The sequence below is a fragment of the Rhodamnia argentea genome, chromosome 10 (assembly GCF_020921035.1).
Source record: "Rhodamnia argentea isolate NSW1041297 chromosome 10, ASM2092103v1, whole genome shotgun sequence".
NCBI classification, from domain to species: Eukaryota; Viridiplantae; Streptophyta; class Magnoliopsida; order Myrtales; family Myrtaceae; genus Rhodamnia; species Rhodamnia argentea.
In genome coordinates this window covers 3804834-3826842 of record NC_063159.1, presented here as the reverse complement: position 1 = coordinate 3826842, position 22009 = coordinate 3804834, and the positions used below count along the sequence as shown (strand labels likewise).

General features: G+C 43.6%; 2 protein-coding genes across 2 annotated transcripts; one reads left to right on the top strand and one right to left on the bottom strand.

Moving 5' to 3' along the window:
* Window positions 1–261: 261 nt before the first annotated feature.
* Window positions 262–3133, top strand: LOC115741977 (reticulon-like protein B12). Its single transcript, XM_030676038.2, has 4 exons — window positions 262–682; window positions 984–1164; window positions 2264–2475; window positions 2601–3133. The coding sequence occupies exons 1-4, from the start codon at window positions 616–618 to the stop codon at window positions 2768–2770; spliced, it is 630 nt and encodes a 209-aa protein (XP_030531898.1). The 5' UTR covers window positions 262–615; the 3' UTR covers window positions 2771–3133.
* Window positions 3134–3912: 779 nt separating this feature from the next.
* LOC115741987 (E3 ubiquitin-protein ligase HAKAI homolog) lies at window positions 3913–7571 on the bottom strand. Its single transcript, XM_030676053.2, has 3 exons — window positions 7119–7571; window positions 6970–7028; window positions 3913–5261 (listed from the first exon to the last, which is right to left on the bottom strand). The coding sequence occupies exons 1-3, from the start codon at window positions 7371–7373 to the stop codon at window positions 4091–4093; spliced, it is 1485 nt and encodes a 494-aa protein (XP_030531913.2). The 5' UTR covers window positions 7374–7571; the 3' UTR covers window positions 3913–4090.
* Window positions 7572–22009: the final 14438 nt, after the last annotated feature.

Genomic DNA, 22009 nt, shown 5'->3' with positions numbered 1-22009 from the left:
CCAAACAAACTCGCGAGTAATTGGCATGCCAAAAAAGTTAATTACACAAACTAATCACACGTCGCACGTCCAATAAATAACTGTATTAATAATTTTTACGGATCGCTGGACTTAGGAATAATATCCGACATTTATTTTTAATAGGTAGAAAAAAAAAAATCAAAACTTGGATGTGAATATGGATGATCATGTTCATGATCACCCTTATTAGTCTACTTACTTCTTTATTAGTTAGCTAGCTCACAAAAGAAAGGGAAGAGAAAAAGAGAGGACATGGATGGAACCAGAGAGGAGAGGTCATGAGTGATAATGACCGATGCTCTTTCTGCTTTTAGGCTGGAAATGCGAGACCACACCCACCAATCACAACTTTCAACTTTCAACATTCATCCATCCCCTGTTTTTTGTTCTTTAAGATTTTTCGAGTGGTGCTTTAATTCCATACCGCTAAACTCAGTGGTTTCAATAAATACGAAACAGAAAAAAAGAAAATTAAGAAACTTGAGAGAGTCCAAGGCATGGCATTGCGGCTGCTCCTCTGAACTGGTCTCCGAACAACACGTTCAGATGTTCTAGGACAACGGGTCTCCAAGGATTCCGATCTTTTCTTCGGAAATGGGTCCGTCCGACCGATTGTTCAACCGGCAGAGAACTGTCCATGAAGTGCTTGGCGGAGGTCTTGGTATGACTTTCTACCTTTTTTCCTCGTTACAATCCGTCTCTGCTTTCCAATCATCGGCCGTTCGATCTTGCCCAATTGCTAAAAGTTTCTTCTTTTCTCTTTTCGTTAGTAATCGGTGCACTTGACTTTGAATGCAGTGTTGTGTCGTTGATGGGTCTTCTTGATTCTTCTTTGTAAATTGATACTTACCCGTTGAATGTATGACTGTCGTGGATTTTGCCTCTGATCCATGAATTTTCGCATTATATGTTGTTGAGGAATCAATGGTGGATTTTCCCCATTTTGTTTGTGTTTTGAACAGTTGCAGATGTTATATTATGGAGGAGGAAAAAATTGACATGGGGGACGCTGGTAGTGACTCTAGCCGCTTGGGTTGTGTTTGAAATATCTGGATATACTCTAGTATCACTATCCTCCAGTGTTCTGCTCCTCCTCACCACAATTCTCTTTCTTTGGGCCAAATCTGCGGCTGTACTTAATAGGTGAGTCTAATGTAAAGTGCTTTCTGTTAACTGCACTAAGTGTAAATGAGCGTTATTTTCATCGTGCTCTGATACTTCGGTGGTTATTAAACTGCATCTGACAGAAACATGGTTTTCCTTCTAGTGGTTGCGTGATTCATTAGTTATGCGATGATCAGATGTGAATCTCTTGTTGTCTATGTCTGCAATATATAGTTACAATCTCGAATGATATTGATTAAAGAGATTCTGGTGGGGCATTGATTCTGATTGAGAATCTGCAAATTTAGGATCTTACCATTTCTTACCATTGACTGTTTCCTCTTTGTGATCCACTACCACAGAAATAGTCTTTGATCTGAGTATATTCACCATCTAAGCCCCATAGATCCAGACCACATTTATTGCCTACTACAAATCGTTTCAAAGGAAAAAAGAATTAACAAGAAGAAAAGCAGATGCTCAACGGTGTAACGGTTGGATGGCAAAGGGGACTGATCGATTGAAAATTGGGAGAATTTCTAAGGAATCAAACACCTTGCTATTCTCTTCCACTTCAAAGTTCTTCTATGTATTAGTTATTAGAGAAGTGTTAAGCTTTGTTGCCACTGCAGATCCGTATTAAAGTCCTCCAGGAAGAAGGTGCTTACTGCTTGAAATTGAATCAACTCGATTACTGGTCAGTTTGATTTTCATGCTGCAAAGTTTATAGGATCCCGATGACAATTAGCAAGCCATTATTATTTGCATAGCAGCATGTTTGAGCTACAAGGGATATCTTAAACTTAAAGGCATTGGGCATCTAATCCAATCGTTACCAGCAGGCATAGTCTACTCTGTGTCTTGAACATTTGATGTGCTGAGGCTGCATCTGAGATACAGCTTCCCAGTGACATTGTTTGCTATCGATTCAATGAGTCAGAGCAGATTTGTTAAGTGTAAAAAAGATACTTCATTCTTGTTGGTGACATATACCATATAAATGAAATTGCTGGCAAGTAGTATCTCCTTCTTGATGGCATATGAGCATGGAACCACTGATGACATTTACATACGATGACATCAAAACCTTTTTCAATTGATACTCAGTTTTACTTTATGTTTGTTTCCACTTTCGCAGACCACCTCCACCACTACCAGAGATGCACATATCAGAAGATATGATGAACAATCTGGTAGCTGTAGCTCGAACTCATATAAATGCTCTGCTCTTGGTTTTCCAAGATGTTGCCTTGGGTAAAGATACATGGATGTTCTTTAAATTTGCTGTATCCCTGTTGCTGATTTTCGTAGTTGGCAGCTTGACTGATTTCCTCACATTGGGATACACAAGTAAGTTTCATCATCACTGTCCTTTTCCAGAATCGGTAGTCGAAAATGAATTTCAAAATGCGTATTGCTATGGCATTGTATTAACCGATTCATTCCACTCAAAATCTTGTACCACCAAATGGCAGGCCTTGTCATCATCCTCACAGTTCCAGCTCTCTATGAGAAGCATGAAGGACATTTTGATAAGTACGTCATGGCAGGTTATGGCAGTGCCGTGCAGTTTTACTCGAAATTATCTGAGGGTTGTATCAGCAAAGTTCAGCAATGGATTGCAGAGCAGAAAAAGCTGAGTTGATGTCCTACATCTCTCACCCTTCTCTGTAGCCACTGTATCTTCCTTTTCTGTCTCTGTCTCCCATTCCATTCCATTTTTCCAAGATGCTGGAGTGGACAAGATTATTAGTGAGCTCTGAGTGCTTTTTTTTTTCCTTTCCCTATATGCCATTTTTTTTTGGGGGGGTCAATATAGTGTTTTGCTTATCAAGTTGGAGCCTGAATCTGGAGCTTCTATGAGGAGTCTGTCCAACGGTACCTTTCAACTGGGGCAAAAATGTTGTGTTGAGTATCTGGAGAGCATCCTTCTTGTTCGTTGAACGCATGAAAAAGTAAACTTGTATGTACTTGCGATTCATACAAATTTTAATTTCTTTTGGGGCTAGGCTTGAAGTATGATAAGCATTTCTCTGCGTCTCTCACTCTTAACGTGTTATTGGATTGACCAAATCGCTTCTGTGGTTGATCAATTGGTGTGTGAACATTGGTTGGTGCAAGTTCAAGTAAATATCCTTGTAATTGATATTTGTCATGGTTTATGTAGGCGAACTGCTGTAGACATTGTGAACTAGAAGCTGTCTACAGTAAATTTCTGTTATCGTTTCCTGACTTACGTTAACTGGAATTACTTGTGGAGAAGTACTAACAAAACCAGAGGCAACACATTTTTGGTCACTTCGAACAATCCTATAAGAGCAGAATCAAAGAAGCAGTGTAATGATGAACAATATCGTGATCACCTACTGACCATGGGGGATTTCAAGCAACTGAGAACATCCTAGCACAAAATTGTCAAATGTTGTGGTTGTTCCAGGATCATGAATCATTCCTGTCCAGGATCCCAGGACAATTTAGTTGACACCTCGCAATCCAGGACATTATTTGACATGATTGGCTTGTTCTAACAGTGCAAGTCGGCACACTGTTCACTGCTCATTTTACCTGAATGGCTATGACATAAGCACGCTCTATAGCTCAGTCTGAATATCAGCACCGAAGTAAAATAAGGTAATTCTCCATTCCCCAATGTGAACCTAGGGAGGAGACAGTCATATCGCAAAAGCAAAGATTGTATTTGAAAAGAAGAAATACTGCAACGGGAATCCCTGGTATCAGCAATGGTTGAAATAAACGGTCCGCGTGCTAACAATAAAAAGGTGAAAGTATCAAATAGGCAACCTGCTTTGGCATTTGAGGGTGGCTTCAGGCAGAACAAGGAACAAAGCCAAGAATACAGTGACTGGGGACCAATACCGTCAAACAGCATTACAGATGAAGCTTTATCAATCAGTTCAGTGCTATAAAAAACAGGGATACATAAGATTATGGAAAATTGGCATCTCTACTCGTGACTGCTCCCGAAGCTATCCCGGTTCTCTTGCTGCCACCCATAACCCTGTCCCTCATGCCCCATATCGCCCGGATAGAACTTGCCCCGCTGGATCTGCGAAATGTGAGATGGAGGTCCCGGCGGTGGTGGTGGTGGAAGGGGCAAGGGTTGTGGTGCCAATATTCCCTTGCCATCTCTTACATCGACACTGCTACCTCCTCGAGCAGTTTCCATACCCTTGCTAGCTAAAGGAGGTGGGGGAGGAGGATTCAAAGGTAATGTTCCTGAATTTCGCATGTATTCACCCTGGTATAACGGGATTCTTCCTTGGACATCTGCAGGATTTGCATAACCATCTCCAGCTCCTTGGCCTCCTGTTGGAGGTTCAAATGGTGCAGCCATCCCAGTGTTCCATGGCTGAGGATAGCCGGCCATGAAGTTCACACCACCAGGCGGACCTGGTGGGAATCCCAACAATGAACCTGGCTCTGGACCACCTTCAGGAGCTGAATCCTGCCGCACTATATCATAGGGTGCGGGAAAAAATGGTTGAGCTCCCTCCATGGGGAAAGGAGGGAAACTGAAAGGAGGTGGGGGCGTCAGCATTTGATTGGACTGTAATGGCACAACAAAGTTTGGTTGTTGAATAGAATGCAGAGGGTATTCTTGAAAGGGAGAGTCTGATAAAACTCCAGGCTGTCTCTCTGGGAAATGGCTAGATTCTTGTTGTGGTCCACCCTGCGCATCCATATGGAAGCGCCTATCAAACCCCGGAAGACGTTGGTTGTCTGCTTGCAAATCTGAAGGATTGTTTTGGACCTGCCCTAAGAAAGCCGGTGGCTTCTGGTGCATAATTGGCCTTGGAGGAGGCTGTTCTCTACCATGCTGATGGCGAGCCTTGTCGTCACGATCATGAAGCTGTGATGAACCAGGAGAAAAGACAGGCCTCGGTGGAGCTCGTGCAGTAGAATCAGAAGCAGCAGATTGTTTGATACCGCGTGCATCTGATTCATTTCCATCTTCCTTTTCAGCATTTGGCTGAAGAAGGTCAACATGGGTCTCATGTATATGAGATTCAAATTCACTTTTCTTTAGAAAAGACTTCAGACAGTGGGGTGCTGCACATATAAAGATTCCCTCCATCATCTTTATGGTCTGAATTTTCTGTATACGCTCATCACACCTGCGTCACACAAAGAATTAACTATTTATTCAGCTCACTCGTCAATATGATCTCATAAAGTTTTCAATGCTAGAAATGATTGCTACAATTAAATTTTCAAAATGTAGTTACTGTTCGTTGCCCTGAAGGCTATAATTTCTGCAGCTGCTACATTTTAATTAAGAAACAGGTGAAGAATAGTAAAATACCCCCACCAATAGTTTGCTAATGGCAACAAAGAAGCATCAGTCTACCCTTACAAAAAGCAATGTGCTTCAATGATTTTTCCTTTTGCACGTACTCAACTTGCTCTTGTTCTGCTATCCTTGCAAATGGTAGCAAAGAAGCAATAAGTCTACCCTTAGACAAAGCAATTTGCTTCTTGCAAACATTAATCTTCCCGTTGCAAGTACCTGGTACATTTATCTTCCCATTGCAAGCACTGAACTTGCTTACGTTCTGTTATGTTTTGCTAATAGATCATTGCAAAGAGAGATACCCTCGGCATCCTGTCCCAAAAGCCACAATCTAATTTACCAATAAAATCTGACCTAATTTTTCTATCCCAGCAAAGAAAATAATTGACTAATGCATTGAACCAACTATAGGACCCAACATAAAATTGCATGTGACATTTGTGTCACCTAGAATTACATTGCTCTCATGTAGAGGGCAGGCAGGGTATGGGTATATAAATCCAAGTGGGCAAACAAAAGTTCAACACAGTCCGTTCCATTCATGAATAAACTCTCCAGTTCACTCCACTTCAGCTGCTTGACTAGAAAATAGGATCCAGTAAGAGACTAACAAATTATAATAGGTCACACACCATGCAAACTGACTAAAATCAACATAAAAATCTCAGAAGCAGCAGAAAAATCGCCATTGCATAACTAGTTGGGAATTCTGACACAAACAGATCAACAGAAGAATGTGCCTTTACTGTAGAGTTCCTGACTAATGAAAAAAAATTGAGTTAGCCTCAGCCATTAAATGTAGTTATTGGATGGTCAAAACACAGAAATTCCGCATATCAAAAACTCAGTTTACATGATCATGATTACTTAGAAGATGCATACACTCCATCCCAACCAGTGACCATCTACACATTGAGGATACTCATTCACATTGAGGATCTTGAGTATCCTAAACACAAAATCCAGTGAAAACATCCAGAATATTGTCATTGCAGCTGATGCTCCTAATGCTACATTTGATCCAGATCCTTCTGCACTCGCACCTTGTCATAGCTAGTCCATTCTCTTTCTCTATCTTACGCCATTACTTGTCGGCCTGAGAATCTAACATCTACCATAGTCACGTCACATGCAGACCATTTACTACTGATATTCCGACTAAAATTCTAGTTATCCCGAGGTGACCGAGAAACTTACAGTGTCAAACATAGGAATCAGTTGAGGAACCAAAGAACTTGGCAGGCAAAGATATATTACAGGGCAGTACAATAAGATGAGGAAGATATGACAGAGGAGATACTAAATGATGATTCTTAAAGCAGGTCTCCTTTCACAATTGTTTAATTGGGGGGTTAGTCTAAGTTTCATGTATACATGGAGACTGCTCTATCAAGCCAGAGTTTGCACTCGTCTTCATTTTCAGAACCCCGGATCCACTAAAATTACACCAACTAGACAGCGCAAACCGTACCCAGTATTGCTTAAGGAGATGCATTTTGTCGTAACGAGCGCCATAGGAAAGACGTACTTACAGATAACAGATTGAATCACTCCTAGCACAGTCCAGACAAAAGGCATGCTCACAGGGACTCTGCCAACAAAAAACAAGGAATAAACCTGTTAGCAAGGCGACCAAGGCCCTGACATCCACTCGTTCGATCAAGCAACAAAGAATGCACACCAGGCGCCCATAGATGGCGATGGGAAAGTCGCAGCGAACGCAGAAGTGGACGCGCTCGCCGAGCTGGCGGCGAGACTTGCGGCCGACGGGCCTCACGAGCGAGGTGGCAGCGACGGACCCGAGGCCCTTCGCCACCGGGAGGTCGGCGAGGACGAGGTGGTCGGGACAAGCGACCGTCACGGTCTCCACGGGCGACGGCTTCAACCCTCCGCCACCCTCGGAGATCGGGTCCCTCTTCAATCGAATCTGAAGCATCTTCCTCCGGAAATCTATGCAACCTCCTCCTTCTCGACCTTAGATTCCGGCAATTTCACCAATTTGAGGAAACTTCTCTCCAAATTCTTCACGGATAAAATCCGACAAGAAAAACCCTAAATTCAAAGGTTTTGGCTAAACACCAGTCACCACCGGCGACAAGGCCGAATGATCCTACAACCGATAGAAGTATCACATTTTGCCGTAGCATCAAGGCATTTTAATACCGAACCCGTTTGATTCGCCAAAAATATATAATTTAAAAAACACATTTTTAAAATTATTACTTTTCGTTAAATAAACGGAGCCTTACGAAGACAGCCCAACCCAACTTCGTATATAATAAATATCTCGATGAAGGAAGATGATTTAAGTTGCCATACAAGGACCGTGGCAAGCTGGCATCCGACGGACAACCGACGATTAAGGAGGCGCGTTAGGTTCGATTGGGAAAATCAATTTATCTATTTGTTTATTTGTGTATTGTAGAACAAAATGAATTTTGTTGCAAAGGCTATTCATTTGGTAAATTTAGTATGAAATGGCTTGATTTTGAAAGTATTTTTTACATGTAACGTGAGAAAAGTGAGAGATAAAAATCGTAGACTTTTTAGAAACACGTGCTTGGCAAATGCCTATTGGAAACTCGTGACAATTCGCGTAATACACAATGAATATATGTGGTAATGTTAGGCATAATCTACTCACACATCGAGAATATGACACGAGAAAAAACACAAAATATGAATAGAAAGATACAAATATTACATAAAATGACATGCCGAATTTTTATGTTCTCTTTGTCGTGAGCTACGGCACGCAATTTTAGCTTTTTCAATCAAATTTTCATGCGTTGTTGACACAAATTGCAACGAGTTACAAGTATAATTAGAAATAATAATACAAATAATCCCTGAATTCTAACTGAATATACAAAATCATTCATTCACTTTTAGTTCGTTTAATATGATTTTTGAACTATTCATAAATATTTAATACAATACCTAAACTTTTATTTTGTTCAATTTAGTTCCCATAACAAAGTCAAATCGATTGTTCAGTACTATTCCAAAATTTTCACAATTATTCTATTATTTACGCTATATAAATATTACTATAGTCCCATGTAGATATATTTTTACTTATGATATTCAATATAGTCAAAATATAACCATTTAGAGTGATATTGATTTACATCCATTTTATTCTAAAAAGAAGTGATTTCCTAAGAATAGTTAATGACGATACCAATCTATCTATAGACTCCTCGCAGTTAAATTATTCTGAAACTTGTTCCTAATTTTTTAGATAGATAAAACTTATTTTTAACGTCATGCTTTCTTACTAAATTTAGTCTGATCTGTAAATCAGGAAATAAAAATAACAAAAATATCAACTCGATGCAATTCTAAATGAGATTTTACTTTCACTATTATGAATATTATAAGCTAAAATATACTCAAATGAACTATCCTAATATTTGTAAAGACCAAAAAAGTAAAAAGGTAATACAAAAGATGGTCATATTTTTTTTTTTTATTGAAATAGGAAATGGGTTGATGTAAAGATATCCTAAATTCCAAACAATACAACATTTATGAAAACTGAAGACTTTCTATGAAGAGTTGAGGGACTAAATTAAACAAATTGAAAGTTCATATATTAGATTGAATATTTAGAATAGTTCGATGGCCACATTGAACAAATCACAATGATGAAAAGAGATATGCCTATTTTGAGGGAAATCTTTTTTCTTTCCAAAATGTCCTCAACAACTCATCACTTCTAGAATATGGACACAAGGATAAAAGTATAAATTAATACATATTAGAAAGAGGTATTTACCTACTAATCTATATGATATCGGCCTGATTTATGCCATTTTTATTTTCCAACCTCTAGGTTTTTTTAAGCTTGCTATGATCATTAAAAGCCTCATTCTATTATAGTTGGGACATTATGTCTAAATTACACGTCCGACTATAAGATAAGCGAGCTTTTTATCAGTCTAGCATTCTTTTTATAGTTAGATTCAATCTCATGATCCCTAAGAAAGTAAAAACAATTTCATATCCCTCCTTTTGAGAAGGTAGAATTACGAAAATTTTATTGATTGTAGTTTTACGCAAACCTTAGATATAGACATATGAATATATCCAACAAAGAAAATCAATTAATTTAATCACACCATTTGTAAAATGAATCTATTCATTTCTTATTATGATTGGCATAGCTTATCACTTGATGTTAGATGTGCATGATATTTATGCTTTATTCATTAGTAAATTTAGTATCCATTGCGCGTTAAAATCTCTCGACAAGGCTTTCTTGGTTATGGGTTCTAAGCCCGGATTGACTATGGCCCAATGAAGGTTGCTTACGCGAGAATCTTTTATCGAACTTAATCCGTTCGTTTTCCGAAAAGGGGTTAAGGGTCGGTTTTGGACAGAGAGTGTCAAATGCAATAGATTTACACAAAAGGGCGCGTTACGAACAGGCTTTCGACAACTTCGACGGCCCAATGCGCAATGATGACGATATGTTGACAAACTTCGATGTGACCCTGGAATTGAATCGACAGGATCGGGAAATAACGTAGGACACAATGCTGGAATTCAATCAACAGCCTTGCACGGGGAATTATAGGACACAATACCGGAATTGAATCGACGGTATTGGACAGGATGGGTGAAGGGTGCAACACCGGAATTTAATCGACGGTGCTGAACCTAACGAGTAGATGCCGGAATCTAATCGACGACACCTAACTCTGGATATGATACTCGCCGGAATTGAATCGACGACGGGGATCCGAAAGCTACTGCTAGGCTAAGCTAAAGGCTAAAGGTTAAGAGCTAAGAGCTAGTTTGAAAATGCAAGTGTTTTGGATTTGTCGTGTCTTTGTATCTTGCTATTGCGAGGTATTTATAGGCAAGCTCTTTGGTAACCGCTGAGCGGTTTCTTCCTTTGCCCCCACGCTTTGCTCTTTTCCATAAGCCACGTGGATGACGGTTTCCTAGTCTTCGCGCCTTTTCTTTTTACCTCGTGGGGATTACCGCCAACCGCTTCGATCGTGGCCTCCCTCCGCGCGCTTTTCTTGCTCTAGAAGGAAGTGGCGCCAGAATTTATCCCGACACGTGGCACCTTTCTGATTGATACGTTCCTTGCTTCGGTGTCCCTTCCCGTAGCTGATTATCGCTTCCTCACGTGCTTGTCACGAGTCTCTCTTGGATTATTTTAAGTGTCAACATATGCCCCCTTAAAAGATGTAAATCGAAGATTTACCTCTTTTAAAATATCTTCCTCTGGTTTGGTGATCTCCAGCTATACAAATGATGATTACGCTTTCCCTTTGATCTCTTTTCCCAAAGCGCAACCTTTTCGACTTCGTACCGTGCACCGGCCTTTTTCATCTTGCTTTTTAAGGATCTTAAAAAAGCTCCCAATTGTCGTCTTTCTTCATCAGCGGTTTTCCCTTAAACCCTAAACCCCTTTCTCTGAGCATTCCAAGCTTTCATGGCGACCGAAACTCCCGAGTTCCTTTCTCACCAACTCATCGCCCGCTTCGATGGGATCATCAATAGTGATAACGCCGATCACCGTTTCCTCAAGTTGTTGAACTCTCGACGAGAGCACGCCGGTCTCATTCTCGGGCCTAGTCTCCATGATCACCACCACATTCCATCATCTCTTCGGTCTTGCTTTCCAATGCGGGCCGACGAGCAGCTTCCCATTCAAGCTTCTTCGCTAAAGGACATTTGGTCCATGCCGGCTCGGCGATTTAGGAGTTTTCCGTCATTTGATGACAGGGCTTATACTTGGTTCCAAAGGCTTCAAGAGGATATTCCAACAGTTGGCCTCCGGGAAACAGCGCAAATCGGGACAGCACTTGAGGTCGGCATGTTGTCCCATGATTTGAATAGAGGTCTCGCTGGGGGTCCGTTACAAGCTTTTGGTCCTCCTCCACTAATTGCTTTTTCTTCCCGTGGGGTCCCATGTCTGTAACCCTTCTAGATACTTTCGTCATAGCTGGTCTCTCTCCTTATGGGGCCTCGGTCAAGAATCTAGGAAAAACTAAGGATTGCCCCATTTCTGACGATTCTCTTGCTTATGGGAAGTTTATCGATGCCCATAGTAAAACGTCCGGGGGATGTTTCCCTCGAGGAACGAATGACCTTCCTTCTTTTAACTCGGTCATCGAAATATCTATTCTTTAGCCCAACACTCAAAGTGTCCAAGGACTATTACGATCTCGCCCTACTTCTAGCAAAAGGGAATCTTGTTGCCCTTGGCCCTCTTGCTCTTGCGTCTCGTACAGGAGTGTTTCTTATGCCGCTCGGCTAATGTCGAATTCGGAAGAGGATGGTGTCTTGTCGGGGCCGCTCTGGATTCTTCAATCTTGGATTGCATTCTACTTCCCTTTCATGTTTGAGAGCGTCCCTTCCTTCAATCCCAACATGGTTCCTTTGAAGCTTGGTATACGACTACTCCAAGCTGTCCCCTCAAAGGTCCCCGGTGATGTTCAGCCTTTTCGGTTCTTCCTTCGACGACTTCTGTCTCACGAGGCTGATCGAATAGATTTCTTTCCTTACCGCTCAGACGAGTTCAATTCTTGTTTCAACTCTCGAACCTTGAAACGGTTCAACCACCGTGATTTTTGGACCTTTGTCCTATTCCCTAGAGACCTTCCAATCCGGCTATGTCTTAAGGGTAGGTTCTATCCAGGCTTCGAATCATATTCTCCTCATTACTGCGCTAGGCAATTCGGTCTTCGACAGGCGGTGCCTATGCCTATCCCTTATCTCATGGATTTCCCATCGATGGACAAGAAGATGTATAATATCAAGATTGACGAACCGTTCACCCGCTGTGCCGAGATTACCACCATGATGTACCGGTGGTTTTCGGGGGTTATCCCAACAATACTTCGTTCTAGCCCTGGCGTGACTTCCGAGTTTACGACCTGGTGGACGTCCTTTGCCTTCGAAAGCCCTTTCGAAGATGCCATCTCATCCATCCTCTAGAGTAGCCGGATACAGCCCTTTGGTCCCGCTTTGAAGAAAACTAGGAAAAAGGGTGCCACCAGAGCCCTCTCGATTGGTGGTCGCAAACGTCCGACGACCGTTTCGGGTGGGTCTCTTTCTTCCCGGTCTTCGCAGTGTTACTGGCCCGAGGTGATTTTTGCTTTATGTTCGTTGTTAGGTGACGATTCTGACGACGGAGCCGATGAGGAGACGCTCACTTCTCTTAAACGGCGAAAGATGATAGCGAAGAAGAGCAAATCTCCGGTGGAATCTCCGATAGTCCCTCGACTTGTCGAAGCGTCTCCAACCGTTTGTCCTGAAGATTCTTTGGTAGATCTTGATCCACTCATTGGGGGGTCTAGCAATATTACCATTGCTAAGGATCCGTCCGAACCCGCGGCTCCTTCGCCTATAGAGCCTCAAGGGGAACCTTCTTCGATGACCCTTGCCATTGTCCCGACCCCGATGGTCGAAGCTCCTTTAATAGCTGAAGGTCCCTCAACACCTGAAGACCCTTCATCTGCGGATATTATCCGGGATCTTCCCGCTGCTTCTCTTCTTCCGTCGCCCATCGAAGACGTTCAAGCTCATCCCGCTGGATCTTCTCGCTCTTCAGATCACCCGAGTATGCCTGAATCAAGCAGCTCACCTGACTCAGAGATTTTCAGCAAGCTGGGAATCATGCTATCTTGCTCCCTCGACCTTGTTCATTCAGGGGTAGCCTCTTTTGTTGACAACCCATCGAATATTTGAAACATCCAATCCGTGATGGAGTGGTCGGTCAAAGAGGAAATCAGCGCGAAGCTTCCTGAAGGCTTAGTCTGCAATTTGAAAACATTCTTGGAGCACTTTCCTACTCCCTTTATGCATTTTCGACGTTGTCGGGACAAGGTGCTTGCTCAGTCGAATTTTCCCGATCAGCTCTTTTCTCCTAGCTCCGAGACTCAAGAGGCGAGGCAACTTGTAACTCAAGGAGAACAGTCCCTTCAATCCTCTGTCGACGAGCTTGCTGCTTTAGATAAGAAGGAGGCTACCCTGGAGCAACAAAGACCGGCGATAGAGAGAGAACTAGAGGAGACTCGAAGTCGGCGATCGACAATACTTTCTCGTCGATCCTCTATAGAAGATCAACCGAAAACGTTCGCGACTTCCTTAGAAGAGAGGAAACGAGCCGATTGCGCTCGGGTTATGCGGGCAGAAGTAGACCGACGTCATACTAGGAATATGTACATAGATAAAAATAAGAAGTTTGAACGTTTACTCTGTGAACCGCTTGAGGAGATCAAGACGGCTCCAGATCCCGATTTTCGTCAATAAAATCTCCCTTTCTTTCTCCTTATTTTCCGTATTGCATTACGCCACGATCCATGTAATTGCCCACGTCCGAGTAACTGCCATCTCAATCCCGAGTCGGTTACTTCAAAATCCCTTATAAATAATGATTGCCTCCAAACGCCAATTTCATACGAACTTTGCTATCAAGTTCACATGAGTACTCGCGCAGCTCCACGCCTGTCGCGCTTCGACGCTTTTTCTCACAACGATGCCAAAAGGGAACTTTCCTTATCCTTCATGGATCACCAACCCAACAATGGTCACATAATTTTGGGTCCGCATCTCACAAGTTTGCCACCCCCTTCTTCACTGATTACTTGCTTTCCTCATTGCTCTGAAGAAGTCTTACCCTTTGAGCAATCCGTTATTTGTACCTCTGCTTGGTCGTCGAGTAACTATAGATTTTCTTCATACCCAACCTTCGACCATTAGTTTTACAACTGGTACAAAAGACTAAAAGGAGAAGCAGCTACCATCCGGGCACAAGCCGGGATAGATGTCCTATTGTCCTTTTGCGGTACATCTATTGACCCCTCGGAGTATAGCCTCGTTGGTAGTTTGTGTTGCTTTTGGTCACCGTCATCGAACTGTTTCTTTTTGCCTATTGGTCCAGTGACTCCTACCCTTCTTGATATTTGATTTTTGACCGGTCTTTCTCCATTTATCGACGGTGACCCTCGTCCTCCGGACGACCAATTTTTCCTTGATACGTCCTGCTGCCTTGACCTGTCATACGGCGAATTCATGGATCGCCATGCTAAACCTTCGGGACCCATTCTTCTCGAGGAACATACAGCCTTCATTCTATGTTAGCTTTGCAAATATGTTTTTTGTCTCCCCACATGTCGAATTTCCTCAGAATTTCTTGATATGACCTATGAACTGGCATGTGGTGTTAATATTGGCCTAGGCCGGATGTTCCTGGCTGCATTATATCGAGGATTGTCGGATGCTCAATCTTCGCTGATGGACAATCATCATGCTCCCTTTTCGGGTCCTTTATGGATTCTGCACCATTGGCTCCGAGTGTACTTTCCTCATATGTTTTTTGATCAAGCACTCACTTCGACAACCGAATCATCGAAAAGGGATGATATACCCATGGCGTTCAATCGGACCCTTCACTGTGCCCCCGACAATCTTACCGCTTTCGACGACTTTCTTATTGAACTGTTGTCTCTCACCAGCTTTGATTTCTCCAGGCTGCCCGTTGATAATGATATCTATAGCTCCTCCAGTGCAGATCCCGATTCTCGTCTTTTCCGGATGAGTGTGTTTGCCCCAGCTGACTTAGCCATGAATTTGTCCGGTGGCGGCAAATTCTCATCGGGATTCGAGATTTACAATCCTCATTATTGTGCTCGCCAATTCGGGCTTACTCAGGGGATTCCAATGCCGGTGGTGTATTCCATGAATTTCCCTTTCTCCGGTCGCAAGAAAGAGGTAAGCGACATGATGGGCCATATCGAAGTTGTTCATGCCGTTCTCGGGCGCTTTGTATTTGTCGGCTTCTCTGACCATCCATGTAGCACCTCATTTTTCGACAAGTGGTGGCTCTCCTACCGCTCCTCTTTGTTCTCAACCGGTCTGATGGACGTTCTCTCGAAAGTCCGTCGACACTCATTGGGCTTGCTGCATCCTCTAAGAAGACCCGCTCCTTTCGTTATATCGAGCATTATACTTGAGCAACCAGTCGATGAAGGTAAACCCTTTGTTGATATAAACAATCTGATAATGGAAGTGGGTACTTCTCTGGATTCTTGCTTGATGTAATTGTTGATCCGACTTTCTTCCCGGATGATTCACTAGCTTCTAACGGCCGCACGGATGACTTACCCAACCAATCGTGGGTTGTTCATATGAACATGGTGAGTGCCTCGGTTGGCCCATCGAATACTCTTCGCTGTGACTATTCATACCTTCGCGGCAAGTGGTCACGCTTGCATGACTTACTAGGAGGAGGATATGCCTACATATGTAACCAAGCGTACGGTGAGGACGAGATCAAAGCTCTCCTTGCTTTTCTAGCCCATTTGCCCTATCCGGTCCAATGTCGTGCCCTTGGATTTACCATTAATGAACTCTTCCTCACATTTGGCTCGACTTTAAGATCCTTCAGGACAAGGCGGCGTGAACTAGCGATTATCGACAAGTTGGAAACAGATTCCCTTCTTGCTGATAATGAGTCGGCTTATCGCCGTAGTGTTCTTGATACCCTGGAAAGTGACGGCCGTACCACCTTGCAAGTACTATCTGCACAATTGAAGGTAGTCAAACAGCAAGAGGCAATTTGCGAATCATTGCACCTTGATATGATGCGGGCCGGTCATCGAAAGGAGGCAATTGTTGACACCAACTGCAATGATGAAATGCAACTTCATAGTTTTGTCTTGAATCTTGAACAAGACGTATTGTAGTCCGTTGTTGCTAGTTCCACATTAATGCTACCTGTCCTTATCGTCTTATTCTATCATTGAACTCCCGGTCTTAGTGTCAATTTTTCAAAGTTCATCATGACATGATCTTCTCAGGATCATCCTTTTTCCATGCGGCATTTAATGAAAGACGTCGTTTCCGATTCTCCTTCCGAATTCAAATCGTCATGACGGTTCGTCGTGGTTAATAGCCGGCGGGAAACCCGCCACTCGCGTCATTATGGTTACTTACGTGTTTCACCAATCGCGATATACCTTCTCGCCTCGATAACCGTCCACTAACTTTTACCGCCTCGATCGTCGGAAGGTCGTGGGCGGATACTCGGCATCGTGGGATGAACCGTTCCTTGGCCTTTATCTATAAATAGGATCACTTGCCTGGAGTGCGTCTTCATCCAAACCCTTACGCCTTTGATTCTTAGAGAAAACTTCTCAAAGCCCTAATGGAGCGTGCATCTTCTTCTACGACTTCATCTCCTCCTACATACTTCAGCCGTGAGTTCTCGGCTATACGGAGGGAGATTATCTCCCTTCCGAGTTACACCTATACCATGCTGGTGGTGAAACCACGGGCTCTCGAGAAGCTGCATGCCTGCTTCGGCCGCTCTGCGCCCCAAAATCTTCCCTCTGACCACCCGTTCCAGTCGGACTACGAAGAATTTGTTACACTCTTCGGCTACGGGCTGGAGAAGTTTCGCGAGAATCTAGCGACCATGTCTCAGCACGATCTCACCGAACATGAAGTTTGGTGTAAGATCGAGGAGATTGAGAACGGCGAGGTGGTGCACAAGGAACTCTGCAACGTCCAAGAAGCCCTCCATGCCTCTCACGCTAGCGTCCTTCAACTTCGGAACATTGTTTCCGACCGCCTGACCATCGGCCCGCCGACACTGCGAAGGCCTCTCAAGGAATCCGAGCAGCGGGAACATGAATTGGCTGAAGCCTGCGAGACCCGTTCCTTGGCTTCCATTGGGCTCCCTTTGGAGGGTCTGAAGGCCATGTTGGACTCTACCAATGGTCTTCTGCAGAGTCGGAATGAGCACCTTCAGCGGCTGGAGAGTGAGAAGGACAAGCTGGAGGTGGTCTTGGAAGAGTTGGCTGAAGCTCATCACCGCGCGAGAGAAGAGAATGCCAAGTTGGAGTGCCTACTGCGAGGCTTCGTGGTCCGTTTTAGGGAGCACTTCCGGTAAGGGCCTGTTGGGGCGAGCGAGCAAGAGGAGGAGAGAGAGAAAGGGAAAGAAGGAAAAAGAAAGAGAGAAAGAGAGGGAAAGGGAGGAAGATTGTAAAAAGTTTTTACTGAATGAATGGAATTGATCTTTCTTACTCTTCGCTTTCTGATTCTCCTTGCATTTCCCACATCGATGGATAGAATTTTTTCAAATACTTCCCGTTGATCGAGCGTTGTAGTTCTCTTCCATCGATCTCTATTACTATATATGCATTCCCCGGGAGGGCGTCTATTACCAAGTATGGTCCTTCCCACTTCGACGACCATTTGCCAAACTTTTCGCTGTCGAGGTTCATAGGCAAAATAGTCTTCCATACCAAGTCTCCTACGTCGAAACGCTTAGCTTTCACGTGTTTGTTGTAAGCCTTGGCAACCCTTCGCTTCTGAGCCATCAATTTTTCCAGTGACGTGGCTCGGTTCTCTCTCAATTCATCAATATTGGCGTACATCATTTCATCGTCTTGCTCTTTAGCCATACCATCCTGGAGTTTTACTCTTAATGATTGCACCGTAATCTCCGGGGGTAACACGGCCTCTTGTCCATGTGTTAGCATGTAAGGAGTGACTCCAGTGCTTGATCTTTTGGAAGTTCGATAAGCCCATAACACCGTCGACAACAATGAGTCTCATTCCCTTGGGTTGTCCTCCAAATGCTTTTTAATTAATCCGATGATTATTTTGTTGGAAGCTTCTGCTTGGCCATTAGCTTGAGCGTAATAGGGCGTCGAATGAATCATCTTGATACCCCTCGACTTAGCAAAATCTCGTATTTCTTGGCTCGTGAAGACCGTCCCTTGGTCAGCGGTGATAGTCTCTGGAATTCCAAATTGATGAATAATTCGCTCTTCGATGAACTCCCTAACCGTTTTTTGTGTCACGCTTTTGTATGACGCCGCTTCAACCCATTTTGTGAAGTAATCTGTGGCCACTAAAATGAAACTGTGCTTCTTCGATGAGGGAGGATAAATTTTCCCTATTATGTCCATTGCCCAACCCCGAAAAGGCCACGGCTTGATAATTGGGTTCATCGGTGCGGCCGGTACTTGCTGGATTGGTCCATGCCTTTGGCACGATTGACACCCCTTCGCGTAATCGATGCAGTCTTGGGTGATTGTTGGCCAAAAATACCCATGTCGCCTTAACAACCACTTTGTTTTCAATCCAGCCTGATGCGCACCACGGATCCCTTCATGGACTTCCGTCATGATTAGCATTGCTTCCTCTTGCCCCAAGCATTTGAGAAGCGATCAGTCGATGGTCTTTCAATATAACTCATTGTCGATCGACAGATATTTTAAGGCTTTTCTTTTGAAGTCCCTACTGCCGTAACCTGGGTTTTTCAAGTAGTTTACCAAAGGGGTTCTCCAATCTTGTTGGCCACCGGTTTCTCCCGAACTTTCGGATCGCTCAATCATCATTACCCGAGCATCTATTGATGGTAAGGTCCTTACCCGAGTAATGATGTGGTCCGCTAGTTCTTTTGATATACGATATCCCGACGCCATCCGAACCAATTCATTAGCTTCTGAATTTTCACTCCTCTTGACATAGATTAGCTCGTATTCGACGAACTTCGACAACAATTCTTTTGCCGGATGGTGATGCCTAATAATGTTTTCATTCAAACATTGATACTCACCATTTAGCCGTTTGATCACCAACTAAGAATCGCCCTTCACTTTAATTGACCTGATCCCCATGTCAATTAAAACATTCGATCCCACGATCGGGGCTTCATACTCGGCTTGGTTATTTGAGCATTCAAAGTCGAGCCTGAATATTAGTTTTGTTTTACGTTGAAAAGGTGATATAACCATGATACCTGCACCTTCTGAACCGGATGTCACCGACCCATCGAAATATAATATCCAAGGCGCAATACCCGGATAATTTTCATCATCCTCGACTTTTAAACCCGAAGGGTATTCGGTAATGAAATCGGATATTGCCCGCCCTTTCACCGCTTTGAGCGGCACATAAATCAGATCAATTTCTATTAGAGTGAACGCCCATTTTGTAATTCGGCCCCTAATGATTGGCCTGGACAACATGTACTTAATCACGTCTGTTTTACAAATTACATGTACCGTAGTCGGCAACATATAATGTCGTAATTTTGTACAGGCGTAGTAGAGTGATAAATATAGTTTTTCGATGGACGTGTATCTCGTCTCGGCATCGTTGAGCATCCTACTTAGGTAGTACACGGCCTGCTCTTTCCCTTCGTCGTTTTCTTGAGCCAAGATACTCCCGATCGTTGTATCGGCGGCCGATAAATACAACTTCAATGGCCATCCCGCCTTTGGTGGCGTCAACACTGGTGGCTTGATGAAATACTCTTTTAACCCGTCGAAAGCCACCTGATGTTTCTCTTCCCACACAAACTCTCGCTCATTCTTCAATTTGAGCAACGGGGAGAAAACTTCGATTTTTCCCGAGAGGTTAGCTATAAAACGCCGCAATAAATTTAATTTCCCGATTAACATTTACAGCTGTTTTTTATTATCAAGAGACGGTAACTCTGAAATAGCCTTAGCTTTATTCATGTCTACCTCTATACCTCTTTGATGAACCAAAAAACCAAGGAAATTATCGCCTTTTATCCCGAAGGCGCATTTCAAAGGATTCATTTTTAACTTAAATTTGCGCATTCTCTCAAAAGCTTGCTCTAGGTGGTCCAGATGACTTTCCCGGTCTGTCTTGACGATGACGTCATCGATGTAGACCTCCAAGAATTCCCCAATCATATCGTGGAAAATGTAATTCATTGCCCTTTGATACGTAGCACCAGCATTCTTCAATCCGAAAGGCATGACTACCCATTCGAACGTACCAATGGCCCCAGGGCATCTAAATGTTGTCTTGTGAACATCCTCTGCTGCTATAAATATCTGATTATACCTGGAATGTCCGTCCATGAGGGACATCATTTCATTATTGGAGGCCAAATCGATCAACACATCGGCCATGGGCATCCGGTACTCGTCTTTCGGGGTGGCCGCGTTAAGGTCGCGGAAATCAACACACACTCGGAGTTTTCCATTCTTCTTCTTGACAGGCACAATATTCGACAACCATTCGACGTACCTTGCTGATCTTATGAATTCGGCCGAAAGGAGACGCTCGATCTCCTCCTTGATTTTAAGGATTACTTCGGGAGCAAACCTTCTAGCACTTTGTTGGTGTGGTCGAAATCCCCTCTTAATTGGCAATCGATGCTCAACTATGCTCCTCGAAAGACCCGGCATCTCATGGTAATTCCAAGCAAAACAATCCTTATATTTTCTCAACGGGTTTACCATTTGAACCTTGTACCGCTGATCGAGTAATTGGCTCACATAAGTAGGTTGAGGACGGGCCTCATCTCCGAGATTGACCTCTTCCGGTGGGTCTTGAGCTTGAATTACCTTGTCGTCCTCCTTAAATGGGGATTCTTCAAAATCTAAAATGCCGTCTGCAAGCTGTCTTGCTTGATCACTTTGCTCGGCCCCGTAGGCCACATACCTCTTAGCGAGGTTTTGCGCAAATGACCGACTTTCCATCGGAAAACGGGTCGATTGGTTCCACCGGTTCCTTTCTTGGGATCCATTTGGTATTCCCTTTGTCGAAACGGCAGAATGCAATATCTCTTGGGTCCACTTCGGGCGGCTTGGATATGCGAAGGCAATCATCCGGCATCACTTTGTCCCGGCCGGATATACGGGTCCAGGTAACACAAGTCCGGAAATTGGCTTTTACATATTCGACTTTGTCCCCATTCCAAAATGCCAAGATCTGGTGAAGCGTCAATGGGACACATTGGTTTCCATGTATCCAATCTCGTCCCAACAGCAAGTTATAAGATCCGTCGGCGTCGACGACGCAAAAGACGTCCTCGATGTTTTAGATCCGACGGTCGGGTCGCCGACATATACTCCCTTTACTTGAGTAATTTCGCGAGTGAAATCGGACAATTGTATATTCGATGGGATTATTTCATCATCATTTCTTCCTATTTTCTTGAAGAAGCGGTATGGAATGAGATTTAACGTTGAACCCCCATCCACAAGTACTTTCATTACCGGCCGTCCGTTGATCTTGGCATTTATATTGAGCGACCTCAAATGATTTGAGAGATCTTCCATGGGTTTCCCGAATTCCATGGTTTCTTCATCGCCGAAGCAAAACCGAGCCCCTTCCTTTTCTTGCGTCGTTTCTTTGTCGCCGCCGTCACCTGAGGTCGATTCGAGTCGAAACTCGCGTGGCAATTTAACTCGTACCATACAAGAGCTTAGAGGGGATACCGACACGCTAACAGGGGTTTTAAATCGGGATTTAGACGCGGATGTTTTACGTGTCTTTGTACCCTTGTCCTCTTTTTCTTGAGCTGGGTGTGTCTCTTCTAGTCGTCGTCGCCAAACCAGATTTCTCGGCCTCCGCAGTTTGGTGCGGTTAGGAGCCGCTGCCATCGAGTCATGACTGGCCGGAATCTCCTGTTGCCGTAGTATGCGGACCCTGTTCTTTCTTTGCACCCTTCTCTTCTGAGTTCGGGTCAAGATTTTCTCCTTTTCTTGATCTTCCGTCACCTCATACCATGACCCCTCTACAGGGTTGCTTGGTATCTTAAGAGTGCGT

What these genes read in the sequence shown, in the direction of transcription:
- LOC115741977 (XM_030676038.2), top strand. Translation starts at nt 616, where the DNA reads ATGGGTCCGTCCGACCGATTGTTCAACCGGCAGAGAACTGTCCATGAA. An exon ending in AGTGCTTGGCGGAGGTCTTG is followed by an intron (nt 683 to 983) that starts GTATGACTTTCT and finishes TGTTTTGAACAG; the next exon opens with TTGCAGATGTTATATTATGG. An exon ending in TCTGCGGCTGTACTTAATAG is followed by an intron (nt 1,165 to 2,263) that starts GTGAGTCTAATG and finishes CCACTTTCGCAG; the next exon opens with ACCACCTCCACCACTACCAG.
- LOC115741987 (XM_030676053.2), bottom strand. Translation starts at nt 7,373, where the DNA reads ATGCTTCAGATTCGATTGAAGAGGGACCCGATCTCCGAGGGTGGCGGA. An exon ending in TCGCCATCTATGGGCGCCTG is followed by an intron (nt 7,029 to 7,118) that starts GTGTGCATTCTT and finishes TTTTGTTGGCAG; the next exon opens with AGTCCCTGTGAGCATGCCTT. An exon ending in AGTGATTCAATCTGTTATCT is followed by an intron (nt 5,262 to 6,969) that starts GTAAGTACGTCT and finishes TGTGTGACGCAG; the next exon opens with GTGTGATGAGCGTATACAGA.